The following is a 14,412-nucleotide window of genomic DNA, read 5'->3' as shown; positions in this document are numbered from 1 at the left end:
ATAACCTAAAAGTTTTGTAGTACCTAGACAAGAGAGAAAGGTTTGCAAATTGGTTAAATCTCTCTATGGATTGAAACAAGCGTCGTTGCAATGACACTTGAAATTTGATAATGTGATGTTATCAAATAGATGTTAAATCAACGAATGTGACAAATGTGTCTACATTAAGATTACTGATAATGGATACGTTATAGTGTGTGTCTACGTTGACGATATGTTAATCATGGGTAGTAACACCTAAGTGATTAACTATACGAAAACCATGTTAAAGAGAAACTTTGACATGAACGATATGAGTCTAGCCGATGTGATTTTTGGAATGAAAAATTCTAATTCAAAGGAATCATCTTGACACGATCTCATTATATTGAGAAAGTACTAAAGAGATTCAACGCCTATGATGGCATCCCGGCTAAGACGCCTATAAAGCTCAAGGTTCACTTGATCAAGAACAAGGGCAAGCCCTCTGCATAAAAAGATTATGCACGGGGCATTGAGTGCATTATGCATTTGACTAATTGCACTAGACTTGACATTGCTTGCATTGTGAACAAGTTGAGTCGTTAAACGAGCAATCCAAGCAAAGAGCATTGGAAAGCTCTTGTAAGAGTTTTGAGATATCTCAAATATACTCAAAATCATGGGCTACACTTTTCGAGATACCTCCCGATACTTGAAGGGTACTGCGATGCAAATTGGATATCCGATAACAAATACTCACTTTCAACAAGTGGATATGTCTTTACTATTGGGGGTGGTGCTGTCTCATGGAAATCCATGAAACAGACATGTATAGCCCGATCCACTATGAAATCTGAATTCATAGCTTTAGACAAAGCCGCGGAAGAAGCTGAATGGCTTAAAAACTTCCTTGAAGATATTCCATGTTGGTCAAAGCCCGTGCCTCTAGTGTTAATTCACTGTGATAGCCAAGCTGCTATTGGGAGGGCAAACAGTGGCTTGTACAATGGTAAGTCTCGACACATTCGTCGACGACATAATACTGTGAGACATTTGATCACAACAGGGGTGATTACAATTGACTACGTGAAGTCATTGGATAATCTAGCGGATCCGCTAACCAAATGAATAAATCGCTAGAGGGAATGAGTTTGAAATCCACAAACTAAAGAATTGTCATAGGTAACCCAACCATGATGACTGGAGATCCCAAGAACTTGGTTCAATGGGAAAACTAAGCTATGAGAGTTCGTGTGAAACACTCATCTACATCTATTCCCTAGAGCGCAATAGAGTGTTGGAAAACTTGCCTAGTGGTGAGGTTAAGTCTATGGCTTTTAATGATCCCTAAAGGATCTCGTTGAGAAGAAGTTCTTAAGGAGACTAAGTATGGCAAGATACTTAACGAGCAATCACCTATGTAAGTGTGAAGTGGGGCCTCTTCAAACAATACACTAATGAATCCAAAGTGGTGTCCAAGGCCTGAAATGGACACAAAACGTGAGAACAGATGAGGTTGAGGTGTTTAAGTGTTAACATCATTGTCTCGGTGCACGCCGTGGAGGAATAGTTCAAAGCATCGCGCTACTAGTTCGCCTGTGTATCCGATGGTGTTGACTATGGATGGTTCAAAGCCAAAAACTACGTATCCTTATGCTTACATACCTCTTGAGGGTTGAGCTTGTGTCTGCATACATATGCATTTGGCAATTTCCACTCATGTGGGGGATTGTTGGAATCGTGCTTGGTCAAATGTTTTTTGACTAATAATAAATGTTACAAGTCATTTAATTTTGTGAAATTAAATGCAATAAAGTCGATCTACGTTCCGAGTAGATGACCGTAGTATATTCATTTTCTCAAATCCGATTCCCGGTGAGTGAGAAATAATATATTAAAGTTGGTCACAAAAAAGCTAGAAATGAGCTATGTGAAAAGACTGAGGGATTAATTAACTAGGTGTTAATTATCCCACATCGGGGATGATAAACTTCGCTGATGAAGTATTTAATCAGATGAATTATCATTGTAATAATTATCGTGGAATAAGACGGGTGACAGAGCCCACACGCGCGCCGCCACCGCCCGCCCGCGACCCGTGCCCCGTGTCTCGTGACCCGTGCACCGGGTGCCTTGTGCCTTGGTTTATGGTTCTTGGCAATTCGTCTTTGGGTGGTCTTTGGGCTGTTCTTTGGACCTGGTCGTTGAGCGTGGTTCGAGCCTCGCTTGTGCTTTTTAGACCACCCCAAACTCCACGCTATCCCCGATGGGTCCTAGTCTACGTCATTGTCCCGCTGGACCCCGACGCACAACGGGAGACAAAAGATCCCCGCTGGACCCCGATTCACAACGGGAGTCAAAAGGTCCCCGCTGGACCCCGACGCATAACGGGAGACAAAAGTTCCCCGATGGACCCCGACGGTCCATGGTGTATCCCGTCATGTAGCATGTCCAGGTGCATCGTGTGTCTTCAGCTCCCACTGGCTAGTGTACCAGTCAATAACCCCCGGCGGTTACAGTCAAGCCATCATGACACACATAATGGCTGTTGACTCCATCAATGCCCCTGCAGGTGGACTTGGCCTATAAATAGGCATGCATCCATTGCATTCCAAAATAGAACATACACAAGCATACTTGCATACACGCTCTCTCTCTCTCTCTGCATTGTCTTCCCGTCGAAGCTCTGCCCTCGCCATCATCTAGTTCGCCGGAGCTTGTTCCGTCTGCGGTGCTGCAATGAACAAGACGAAGCCGTTTTATCTTTGGGGACGACACGTCAAACCGAGAGCACTACCGGGGTGTATCTCGTCTTGCGGAAAGATGACTCCTCGACTCGGCTTACTTCTTTACGGTTTATTGTTTCGAATTCTTCTTTGTAATTTCAATTTAATTTATTTTCCGTATAATTTCTCTTTTCTTCATTGGGTTGTACTACGCCCGGTTAGTGTATCTTTGTATCGCAGTTAAACAATAATTTTTAACTAACAGTACTCCGTACTCACATCAATTGCAATTTATCTGTGATAGTAAGCCACTTATGCTGTGTTGTGTTGAAAACCATGCCAAACAGCAGATACAAGTTGGATGCGTATTCAGTACTGTTTTATATCTTCAATCTATTATGTTGTGCATATTGCATTATCTCTTTGCCGTGTTTTATGTAGGAGCTGCCGGTACCAATTACATTACCACCTCGAGGAAGATGTAGGACTCAGCCGAGATTTTATTCAAGGATTGTATATCTGAGAGACTCGGTAGGAAGGAGATTTTGGTTAAGAACTTTACATGATTAGTTTTGTTATTTGTCTCTGCCTTTTTAACTTTCCCTAATGTATATATATACTCCATATTTATCCTTTTCTTATGCCAAACTAAAAAAAAATAGGTGGTTGACACCGTGTTGACATTGTGTTGACATCAAAATTTTAAAATTTTACACTGTGTTGAAAACTTTGGAGTTTGTACAATATATGAATTTGTATTTTATCGTTGCCCCTAGCCTAGATGATATGCCAATCTAATGTATATGAACAATGCTGTCTGATAATGTTATCTAACTAATTTTAATACTAAATTAGTATGGTAATTCCCTTTATTCAGCTATGAAATTTGATTTTATTGCTACCATCTTCTACTACACGGATATCAATCTAATGCTATAAGAAACGAACAAAGAATATCGCTATACATGTAAAACATTACCTGGATCACATTGTATAAAATCTTATGTTGGTATAATTTTTTTTCGATATATCAAAATAATTGTCAACGTATTTTTAGTATTTAGACAATATAATCATATTAGTTTAGTGTTCACGTTACATATCATTTTTAAAAGAACAAAGTTAATTTCATCCCAAATTAATATAAGCACGTGTAAATAAATAACAGTATAGCAATCAAAGAATATCGTTGTAGCAATACAAAAATATTAATACAAACATATTTCTCATTTGATTAGATCACAATGCATTGCGACTATTCAAATTTCTTCATATAAACATGTAACTCAATAAAATTTTTAAAATTCCTACTGTTTGCACAAAATCAGATGTACTATGTAGAATACTAAGTATCAATCCAAGGGGAGAATAATTATTATTGAAGCTATAAACTAAATAATGCAATAAAATTTTTTATTTGAAAAAGTTTTTTACTAAACTTGACATAATAAACTGAGATTAACAAGACAGGAAAAGAACTACTCCTAATTTGTTTCAAATTTATCATGTTTCCTATTTTGTGAATGAATTTTTATGTTCTAGGGATTCCACGTTGTTTTACACTCACATGTAACCCACATATATTGGTCTTCAAATCTTGATCCAAGTTGAACTTTTTGCCTACTTTCTTTATATGTTGTCTATAATGTATATTAACATTCAGTGTTCTATTATAGTGTAGAGAGTGTATTTCTAGAAATTGATTATGTTGTGTTAAAAAGTGAACAAAATAATGATTTTATAGTCCAATATGCTTCTCTTGATTCCACTTCAAGAAGGTTGATCGTGACGGACTGGCGGTGATCGGAATGTTGTCAGAAAACTGCCTTGTGCATTTTGCAAGAATATATTTTAATAATAGATGAAATTATTTAATGATTCTTTACTTATTCCAGCAATGAGATAAGTTTTTAAGTTAGAAAGAATATGGAAGATAACAATTTAGCTAGAGCGAAAGAGAGAGGAATTTGTAGAGGTCTTACCACTGGAAAGGAGAAAAAACAAATAAGAAAAGAAAGAAGGTTTCTTTTTGTTTCCATTGGTGACCTCGGAAGGAACATAACACATAAAAGACAAAATAGCTATAAATAAAATAATTCTAAAATAAATTAATCCAAACCCCCTCGTTGTTCGGTATCACCCTAAGGGTATCCACAGTGGTGATAGCCCAGCAATAGCCCAGCCACAAACTCCTCCTGCCACATCATCAATACTAAAAATCCTCCTGCCACATCAGAAATAGCCCAGCCATAGCCTAGCCATATCATAAATAGCCCAGCCACATCAATAGCCACATCACTAATAACACAATATACGGAATTTAATTTACGAGACATATACGAGAAACATTAATAATACTATTTTAATTTTAAAAAAAGTACAATAAATTAAAAAAGTACAATAAATTTAAAAAAGTACTAAAATTTTAAGAAAGTACATTAATAATAAAAATTACATTAAAAAAAAGTACATTTTACAAAATTACATAAATAAAAAAAACTAACTCCGAGCAGTCCTCCGCGCCCATAACTCTTCAATTAAATCCTTTTGGAGTCGAATATGAGCTTCCGTTTGGCGCATGTCGGCATGTGCTTGGAGGAGGCCGACTTCATCGTGAGGTACCCCACTTCGTGCGTTGGGGACGGCCACGCCGTGGCTTGGACCGGCTTCATTATCGTCGTTGGCCCAATCCGTCAGTTGTACACCTTCATCTTCGACAATCATGTTGTGCATGATAATACAGGCGTACATTGTATCAACAATGCAGTCGACGTGCCACAAGCGCGTTGGACCCCTAACCGCCGCCCATCGAGCCTGGAGCACACCAAATGCGCGCTCCACGTCCTTGCGCGCGGACTCCTGCCGTGCCGCAAAGTAGGCCTTCTTCTCATCTCCTGGGCATCGGATCGTCTTCACAAAGACGGGCCACCTAGGGTATATCCCATCCGCCAAGTAGTAGCCCATATCATGCCGGTTGCCGTTGGCGACAAAACTGATGGCCGGACCGACGCCCTGGCACTGCTCGTTGAATAGGGGCGACGAGTTGAGGACGTTTAGGTCGTTGTTCGAACCGGCTATCCCAAAATACGCATGCCAAATCTACAGCCGGTAATCAGCTACGGCCTCGAGGATCATCGTGGGATTCTTTCCCTTGTAGCCGGTCGTGTAGAACCCCTTCCAGGCAGCGGGACAGTTCCTCTACTCCCAATGCATACAATATATGCTGTCTAACATTCCCGGGAACCCATGCTGCTCCCCATACATCCTCAGCAGATCCCGACAATCTTCGTGGGTAGGCTTTCGGAGATACTGATCACCGAATACTTCAATCACGGTTTGACAGAAATACTTCAAACATTCAAGGGAAGTCGTCTCACCGATGTGGAGGTACTCGTCCCACATGTCTGCCGCGCCTCCGTAAGCCAACTGCCGGATTGTCGCAGTGCACTTTTCAATTGGTGTGTGGCCGGGTTTGCCAGCAGCATCGTGCCTGAAGCGGAAATACAGATATCGTTGCTCAAAGGCGTTAACAATACGCATAAACATGGCTCTGCTCATCCTAAAACGTCGCCTGAAAATGTTGGCGTTGAACCGCGGCTCCTCTGCGAAGTAGTCTTCGTATAGGCGCTGATGTGCAGCTACGTGATCACGATCAATCGCTTGTCGGCGATGGACAACTGGCCGAGGTCGAGGTACCGCCGGCTACAAGGGTCTTTGCATCCATTGGTCTATCCCGCGGTTAGTATATGCCTCAAACGCTTCGGCCATTCGACGTTCGTACTCCTCAGCGTCCCCCCCACTACCTCCACTACCATCACCCGCGTTACTCATTTCTCGGTGTTGATCTTGTTTAGAAATTAAGATAGAGAGAGTACTCGTTAATACAAGTGGTGCGAATGAAAATGAAGTGCAAATCGCGTATATATAGTGTCCCGAAAATTTAAAAAAAAAAACAAAAAAACCGTTGGGCGATGCGCTGGGCGATCCCGACGCTGCAATGGCGCCGAGCGGATCGCCCAGCGCCCGTCGACCGCCTAGCGCTAGGCGATTTTTAATTCCGAAAAACCGCTCGGCGGTTTGCGGAAGCTGCAATGGTTCGCCTAGCGACCGCCTAGCGCCGGCGCTCGGCTAGGCGGTGCGCTAGGCGCCATTGTGGATAGCCTAACGCCCCCGTAGAAAAGTGGGGGCAGGTCCACATGTCTTTTATATTTTGGTTGAACATTGAAATATTTTTTGTTTTTGTTTTTTCACTTTTAATTATTGATTTATCTTATTACTTGATTATTGGAGTATATGTCTTGATGTTGTAATAAATTTGCACAATAACTGTAATTCTACATCACATTTTCAATCTCAAAATTTTGCACTACATTAATTTTTGATTTTTTATTACTTTTAATTATTAATTTATTTTATTCAATGATTATTACATTTATATCTATTTATCCTTCCAAAAATCATGTGAATTATTCTTCCAAAAAAAATCATGTGAACCACTCTTCCAAAAAATGACGTGAACTACTTCATTATTTTTATTTATGTTTAATTTATTATTTTTTATTATTATTATTATTATTTTTTATTATTTACTACTATACTGTGCTTCATTTTTCTATATATATCCCACTTAACATGTAGAACTAATCACAAGCAAACTAAATTTCCTTTCATTCATGTTTTGATAAATTTGGTTTTATTGATCCAAATCATCCAAATTATCGCCCTTGTTTCCCAAACTATCAAAATTCCCAAAATTATCAACAATCATCATAATATCTAAGTTCGTAAAATTTTCCAAATTTTGCACCACCTTATCAGAATCCCCATTTTTTTTTCAAATCAAGAGTATTCACAGAATCTTAAATTATCTCCAAATCTAAGCCAAATTCCTACATCTACTGAAAATCCCTCGTCAGAAAATATCCCCCGCAACTTGTTCGGAGAAGCCCAACAAGCAAACAAAAATAAGAGGAGCTCAAAAATGTAAGTTGGGTTGTGAAAGAAGATTTAGCATTTATGTCTTCTTGGGTCTATGCAAGCTTAGATAGTGTGCATGATAAAAATCAGAAGGGAGATGCACTATGGGTACGTGTACATAAATTGTATCACGTAAGTCAAGCAGAAAATCCAGATTAAATTAACAAAAGAAACATGGAGTCTATGAAGTGTCGATAGAAACGACTTAATGAAAATGCAAACAAATGGGTGGCTGGCTGCTTGCAGAGAAGCAAACGCGCGAAGGAGGAGTGGAATGAGCGACCAAGATGTTGAGAATGAAGCTCATAGCATCTACCAAGCAGCAGGAGGCAACAAATTTCATGATTTGATAGTGTTTAATGAAGTTATGAGCAAACATCCGAAGTGGAGTATTCATGATATAACACAGGTATTTCCTGACAACAAAAATGTTCCTTATGAACATGATGGTAGCAACTCAAAGAGGACAAAGACTTCTGAATCTGGCGAGTATACTATCCCTTCAAATCCGGAAACTCCTACATCTGGACATTCAACTAGTTCTCGACCTATAGGTAGAGACAAGGCAAAAAGAAAAGAAAAAAGTAGTTAACACAATCTGATTCTACTAATGCTAAAGTAGCTGCAGAACTTCATGGACTAAGGGCGTGTTCAGTTTAGAAGAATTCTAATTCTAACATTTACAAGAATTGAAATCTTTCGAGAATTGAGGGAGAATTAGACACATATATAATTCAGGGCCACATGGTTCAGTATACAAGATTTGATTTCAAATATGGCCCAAATAGTAATCCCAAATGCTTACTTTGACCTAATCGAATTATGGATTGACAAATTTAACCCCCCACTCCCAAATTTTTGCCAGCAAATGAAATCATTTGAATTCACTAAAATACACGGCGGGGATGTCGAATTCACTACTTCAACCTATATTTCATGGAAAATTGGCGTGTTTATACCATTCGATTTTCCGACTATTCGAGCTCTCAAGGTCCAGGTATGGTTTTTCTTCCCCATTTGATTAACTGCGGTTTATACATATCAGTCTTGTGATGGAAAACAATGTGGACTATATTGTCGTCGTTCAGGATTGTGTTCGTACTATGTGGGTAGTTGGGGTGTAATTGTTGGTGATGATGGTTACATTATATTGTATGTTGTGTGAATTTATGAAATCCGATTACTGAATGTTGTTTTTCTGTAGTTGTTGGATCAATGTCTCAAGTGTTTCGCAACGAGGGCTCTGGCATTACCGACAGCTCTGCACAATGTTAGTTCAATGGTAGTAGTAGTACTATGTTCGTGGATATATCATATTATCGACTGTCTTAAATTTTCAAATTTCCCTAACAAGGAGCACTAAAGGGGGACTATACTCGGCGTTTGTTGACAGCCCGGGAGGAAGAGATATTGGTTGCTTCTTTGATGGAATTGACTGCACGCGGATGGAAATATCAGACAATGGTTTCCGGACCGGCTATCTCCAACGCATCAAAGACGACCCTTGAAAGAAATTCCCCAATACCAACCTGAAGGGTACTCCCCAAGATCTCAGCTTGGAAGAATAACTTCAATAACCTCCGGATGATGCTTTCAAGGACTGGTGTTGGATTCAATCCAGACGGGAACCATAAGATAGACTGCAACGACGTGCAGTGGGCCCAGGTTGTGGCGGTAAGTGTTATTTGAGGATTCCGTGTTGTGTAGTTCATTTTGGTTTATTGATTTTTTTATTGTTCTGCAAATCAGATTTTATTATTTGATCATTCTGTGATATGTAGTTCATTTTTATCATTGTCTATTTGACCATTCCGTTATGTGGTTCATTAATGTATCTCAATCTTCCCATCTGTCAACATATGTTGTAGGCTGATAAGATTGCCAAATTTATGCGCCTCAAACCATGGCCTTTGTGGGAGGAATGAAATGTCATCTTTGGAAAATAACATGTGAAGGCATTGTTGAGGCCTTTTTGAGCAATCGTTTAATCCACCTATGAATTCAACTTCGGGCAGTCAGCAGACTAAAAACAAGGGACAGAGTGAGCAGCGTGAGCCCACACCACCAAAGACCAGGACAAAACACAAACCTCAATCCACTGATGCAACATTACTTGAGTTCTTTGGTTAGATGCACACTGAGACCAACAAACGGCTGGATGTCATATCGTCCAGAATTGGAATTGAGTTTGATTTGGGACAGGCAAGGCAGACTACACATCACAAACATGGCGGCGTTGCAGGACTCACAAGTGAGCAGAGGTATGAGTTGTGTGATATATTTGCGGACAAGCCTCAGCGTCTTGAAGTCTTCTTGGGTATGGCCGAGGATAGAGGTCGCAAATCATGCATGTTTGGTCGTCAGCATGTTAACGACATGACCCAATAAGGATAATCACGAACACGACCTGTTAAGAAAATCTCAAACACGAACACGAACACGACCTGTTAAGAAAATCTCAAACACGAACACGAACACGAACACGGCCTGCTACCCTTAAACTCGAACACGTCACAAACCCGACACGAACCACCTTGGGTAACATGACATGATAGTGACACGATAACGACACTAATACTACATGACCTGATAACATGGTTAGAACCTGATAACAACACGATAACAACTATTCATGATAAAAAAAAATTAGAAAACCATGAATCTAATCATTATGAATCTGATTAGAAACCTAAAATCTAAAATCTGATTACACAATCTAATTTGATGAATAATAACATCAATAGATTCATACTTCATAGCAACAAAAAAATCAAACAAAATTCCAACAAAATCCAACAAAAAGTACACCATTCTTTGTTCTAAATTTCTTGGTCATTGAAGCAAACTCCGATAGATTCTCTTTGCATCTGCAACACATAATTTAATTAAGAGACAATTAATGTATTGTATATGGCTTGTACATATTAAGCTAGTATAAAGCCTAACCTATGAAGCTTTCAAGAAGTAGCAAAAGTGGTGGATGTGGAGGCTGTTGAGCTTGCTGTTTGAGCTTCCTATCGACATTTAAAAAGTCTTCAGCTAAGTCATTTATTGGTGTCTCACTGATAACTTCAAAAGAAGAAAAAAGAATTAATGAAATGATTATAATAATAAGTTTAGCATGAACTAAAAAAATAAGCAATGCCTTTTTTTCCAAACAACCAATCTCTAGTGCATATGATCGCCTTTGCTGTGTTCGGCTTGAGTGAACTACGGAATTGATCAGGAACTCTTCAACCAACACTAAACACAAATTCAGAAGCAACTGTAGTTATCGGAATGCTCAAAAATATCATGAGCCTTGCAAGCAATATGTGGATACTTGAATTGTGATCCTTTTCAATAATGAAGAACATCAAGATTGGATTTGACATCTCCATGTACAGCTCCAACTGTGATTTTTGTTGGCTCAATCCGAACTCAACACCCGAAGAGTTAAACTCCTGCAATTAAGATGCAAATAAAATAAAAATGAATATATCATAAAATCTAATAAAATTCATAAAATATATCAGAAGTTAATAGCTTACCTCCACCGTTGTCAATGAATATGCATTTGTGAAGTCACAATTCACATTGTTATCAGTAGCACTTCCACTTCTAGCATGATCAACATTATCCACGTAAATATTGCAATATTCATCAAATAAGGTAAACAACTTCTCTTTGACTAGTAAAAACTGATGGGAATCAGGTCCATATAACTTCTTATAAAAGAAATCCACAAACTGAAGCTTGTAACGTGGATCAAAGACTACAACAATAGTTAAGATCATTGAAGTTACAGAGGTTTAAATTTTATTGTTTTAGCGCACACACTGAAGTTTAAACAGATAGCAAGCAAACAGGTCTAGGGAATTTACTAAACCACAGGGTCTAGCAGATCGTAAACCTATCTGGAATGTCGTTGGGTGCACTCTCAAACCACTTCAAAACCTTAACTCATTATACTATTAGCTAGTATATAGAAGTAATGATCGATCCCACAGAGATGGAGGAGTTTAGAAAGTATTCGTAATGTTGTTGGTTGTTGCCACGCAACTCATGGGTTAAGTTTAACTACTAGGCTCAACGGAATGAAAAGAAACTATTCTATCTACTAGACCTAGGAAACAGGGAACGTACGTATGCATGCATGACTTAAGAAACTTGGAATTAACTAGAGGAATTTTAACTACTACAGCTACCGGGTCATGTTTAGGATTTCCTAAAATGGCTAAACAAGCATGCAAAAACTAGTGGGGACCAAATTCCTTAACTAACTTCGGTGACAGAAAAAGATGCAAAAAGTAAACAAACACTTCAACAATGCAGGTCTGATCCCTAACTTCCAACTGACTTCATTTTCTTCAGAAAACTAACGCAAACTTACATGAAACAGAGCATCAAAACACCATTAAAACAGAGCAACCTCATATCTAAACTTAAACATGATGATTAAACAGAAAACTACCAGATTTAATCTACTAGGTCGAGTAGAATCGAAAACAAATAATAAGAAGCTATAATCATGCAGAATTGACACAGAGACATTCAGATCCATCAATTTCAACTCAATTTCAACGCAATTCAACACAATTGAACCAGATCGCTGTTGGGGTTACCGCAGCGGAAGACACGGAAAATAAACACGTCCTTACGGATCTATTTAGGTGACTATGTGATTAAATCTAATTTTCATGCAATTAATCTCGATCTATAGAAAACACATCAAAATTACACGCAAATATTTTATTTGATGTAGATCTGATTGTTACCTCTTGATCCATTGAAGGATTGACGTTGCTTGCTGAATCTCCCGGCAATCCATGATTTCTCGACCACGAATCTTCCATTCTATTCCCATGTCCTTGATTATTCATCCGGGTGGGCGGATCTTGAAGAATCAGTAATGGTGAAATGAGATATTGGGAAAACCACACAAAACACGAGATTATCTTGATCTAATCCTATGAAATATGATAGAACAAGAACAAAAACCAAAACCCTATTCTTCCTCGTGCAAGGCATGAAAACCGAGGTAAAGAGGGAGAGAGAGAACGTCTATGATGGCGGCTAGGGTTAGGAGAAATGTGATGTGAATTGCGTAATGTGTGCTATGGTTTCCCATCTCATTCTCTATTTATAAGATAGACTTGTTGGGCTAGAATGAGGATCCATGGAGTGATTAGAGGTTGGGCTCACCCATTAGATAAATATCTAATTTTATCAATTAACCCATGGTTTAATATATTTTTAATGGAATATTATTTTGTTCCACTAAAGAATAGTATTGCACTCACATCTAAATCACCAAATTACGAAGAACTTGGGTTCCATTTTATTTTACAATATTTCCCGCGTTAAAGATTATCTGAATCCATCAATTTAATTCTTTGTCTACTATGTGAGTTGAATTAAATTAATTCTCCAAAGGGTTTTTCTAGTTTGAAACTTTATTTATTATTCATGGAATAAAATTCAAATTGCGCAGATTTCTGAATAATAAATTTCTTTTTCAAACACCTCTTGAGGATGAAATCATACCACACTAGGCACGCGAATTCTATGAAATAATATTCCAATACTTTCATGTTATTCAACTACTACCACCCAAGATATCATGTTTGAGTTGCGAAAAACACTCTCATATTGATAAGTCAAAGTGGCGTCTGATTAAATAAACAATATTAATATTATTTCATAGACTAGAAAATACTAAACTTTCTGCAATATATGCTTTCAGTAGATAGCAATAAAGAATACATTTCGTATTAGATCCTTTCAATGCTTTACCACACCAGTGTTACTAATCTCTTTTTAGGTAAGAGAGAATTATCACAAACACTGCAACCATACCAATAGGTAGCCAAGGCCTATCTAGGTTGTGAACTCGTTTTTCTGCTTACTAGATTTGGTCAAGTCCCCTACTGGAGAACATATTAAAGTCATCGTATTCCACTACTTTAAGCTACTTTCAATAATAAACCATTATATTATATTATTTATTCTCATAATTAGAACAAGTGGATGTGGCGTTTCTTGTATACATGCATGAGCTGACTATACAAAGGCATGTACGCTCGAAGCATCTTTTAGTATACAAACCCCAACAATCGCAACATCACCACCGTCAAACTCATCCTACTTCCTTCAGATCCACAAAAATCTAACTCGAATTCGGTGATTCCAAACCTAAACTCCGATCAATTGCTAAATGCATCCAAATCAGTAAAAACCAAACATCAATACATCAAAATCAAATGAGACACAAACTGAAATTTCCATAATATCATAATCAAGTTCAAAACTCAAGTAACCAGCGTCGAGCTTCAAAGACAGTTAAGTTCACGATGTAAACACAATAGAAATTGAAATAGATTGTATCTTCACCCCCATAGGACGGTGTTACATGGGTAAAACAAGACAGAAACCACCACGGTCCCAGAATATCAACCCATTTCCCAAGTGCGCAGAGAAAAATATAAGTGAAGTGAGCTATGGAGTGGAGTGAGCTAAGAACGAAGACTAAAATTGGAGCTGCCTCTTCTTATGATGGTTGTCCCTTTTTTATAGCAGTGGCTCGGACCCTTAGCGTGCATTTCTTTGCTGATTTGACACTTGTGCCCTTCGAAAAAGATCCTTCAAAAGATGCTCTTCGCTTCACATCTGCTCCTGCCATCGCTTCCATGATCCTCCTAGATCGGTTTGGCGAATTGGCGTACTTCACTTCAAATCTTCTTTAATTTCATCTACCCGGTCGATTTGT

The 14,412-nt window shown here is 38.5% G+C and overlaps 1 protein-coding gene across 4 annotated transcripts; it reads left to right on the top strand.

The window, feature by feature from the left end:
- The first annotated feature begins 8,540 nt into the window (after window positions 1–8,540).
- Window positions 8,541–9,658, top strand: LOC121768090. 4 transcript variants are annotated; one of them, XR_006043281.1, is made up of 4 exons: window positions 8,541–8,661; window positions 8,869–8,946; window positions 9,058–9,338; window positions 9,533–9,658. XR_006043281.1 is itself a non-coding variant. In XM_042164445.1 (3 exons), the coding sequence occupies exons 1-3, from the start codon at window positions 8,570–8,572 to the stop codon at window positions 9,170–9,172; spliced, it is 312 nt and encodes a 103-aa protein (XP_042020379.1). In that variant the 5' UTR covers window positions 8,547–8,569; the 3' UTR covers window positions 9,173–9,427. The 4 variants fall into 4 exon arrangements, 2 of the variants coding, with proteins under 2 accessions (XP_042020379.1, XP_042020378.1); XR_006043280.1 differs by lacking the exon at window positions 9,533–9,658 and having other exon boundaries at window positions 9,058–9,427; XM_042164445.1 differs by lacking the exon at window positions 9,533–9,658 and having other exon boundaries at window positions 8,547–8,661; window positions 8,869–8,934; window positions 9,019–9,427.
- The last annotated feature ends 4,754 nt before the right edge of the window (window positions 9,659–14,412 follow it).

The sequence above is a fragment of the Salvia splendens genome, chromosome 15, assembly GCF_004379255.2.
Source record: "Salvia splendens isolate huo1 chromosome 15, SspV2, whole genome shotgun sequence".
NCBI lineage: Eukaryota > Viridiplantae > Streptophyta > Magnoliopsida > Lamiales > Lamiaceae > Salvia > Salvia splendens.
The sequence above is the reverse complement of the archived record's forward strand: the minus strand, read 5'-3'. Positions and strand labels throughout refer to the sequence as shown.

Bases quoted from the DNA above. Each gene is read 5' to 3' on its own strand.
- LOC121768090 (XM_042164444.1), top strand. From the start codon at position 8,570: ATGTCGAATTCACTACTTCAACCTATATTTCATGGAAAATTGGCGTGT. The intron at 8,662-8,868 runs GTATGGTTTTTC...GTTTTTCTGTAG, and splicing joins TTCGAGCTCTCAAGGTCCAG to TTGTTGGATCAATGTCTCAA. The intron at 8,947-9,018 runs GTAGTAGTAGTA...TTCCCTAACAAG, and splicing joins TGCACAATGTTAGTTCAATG to GAGCACTAAAGGGGGACTAT.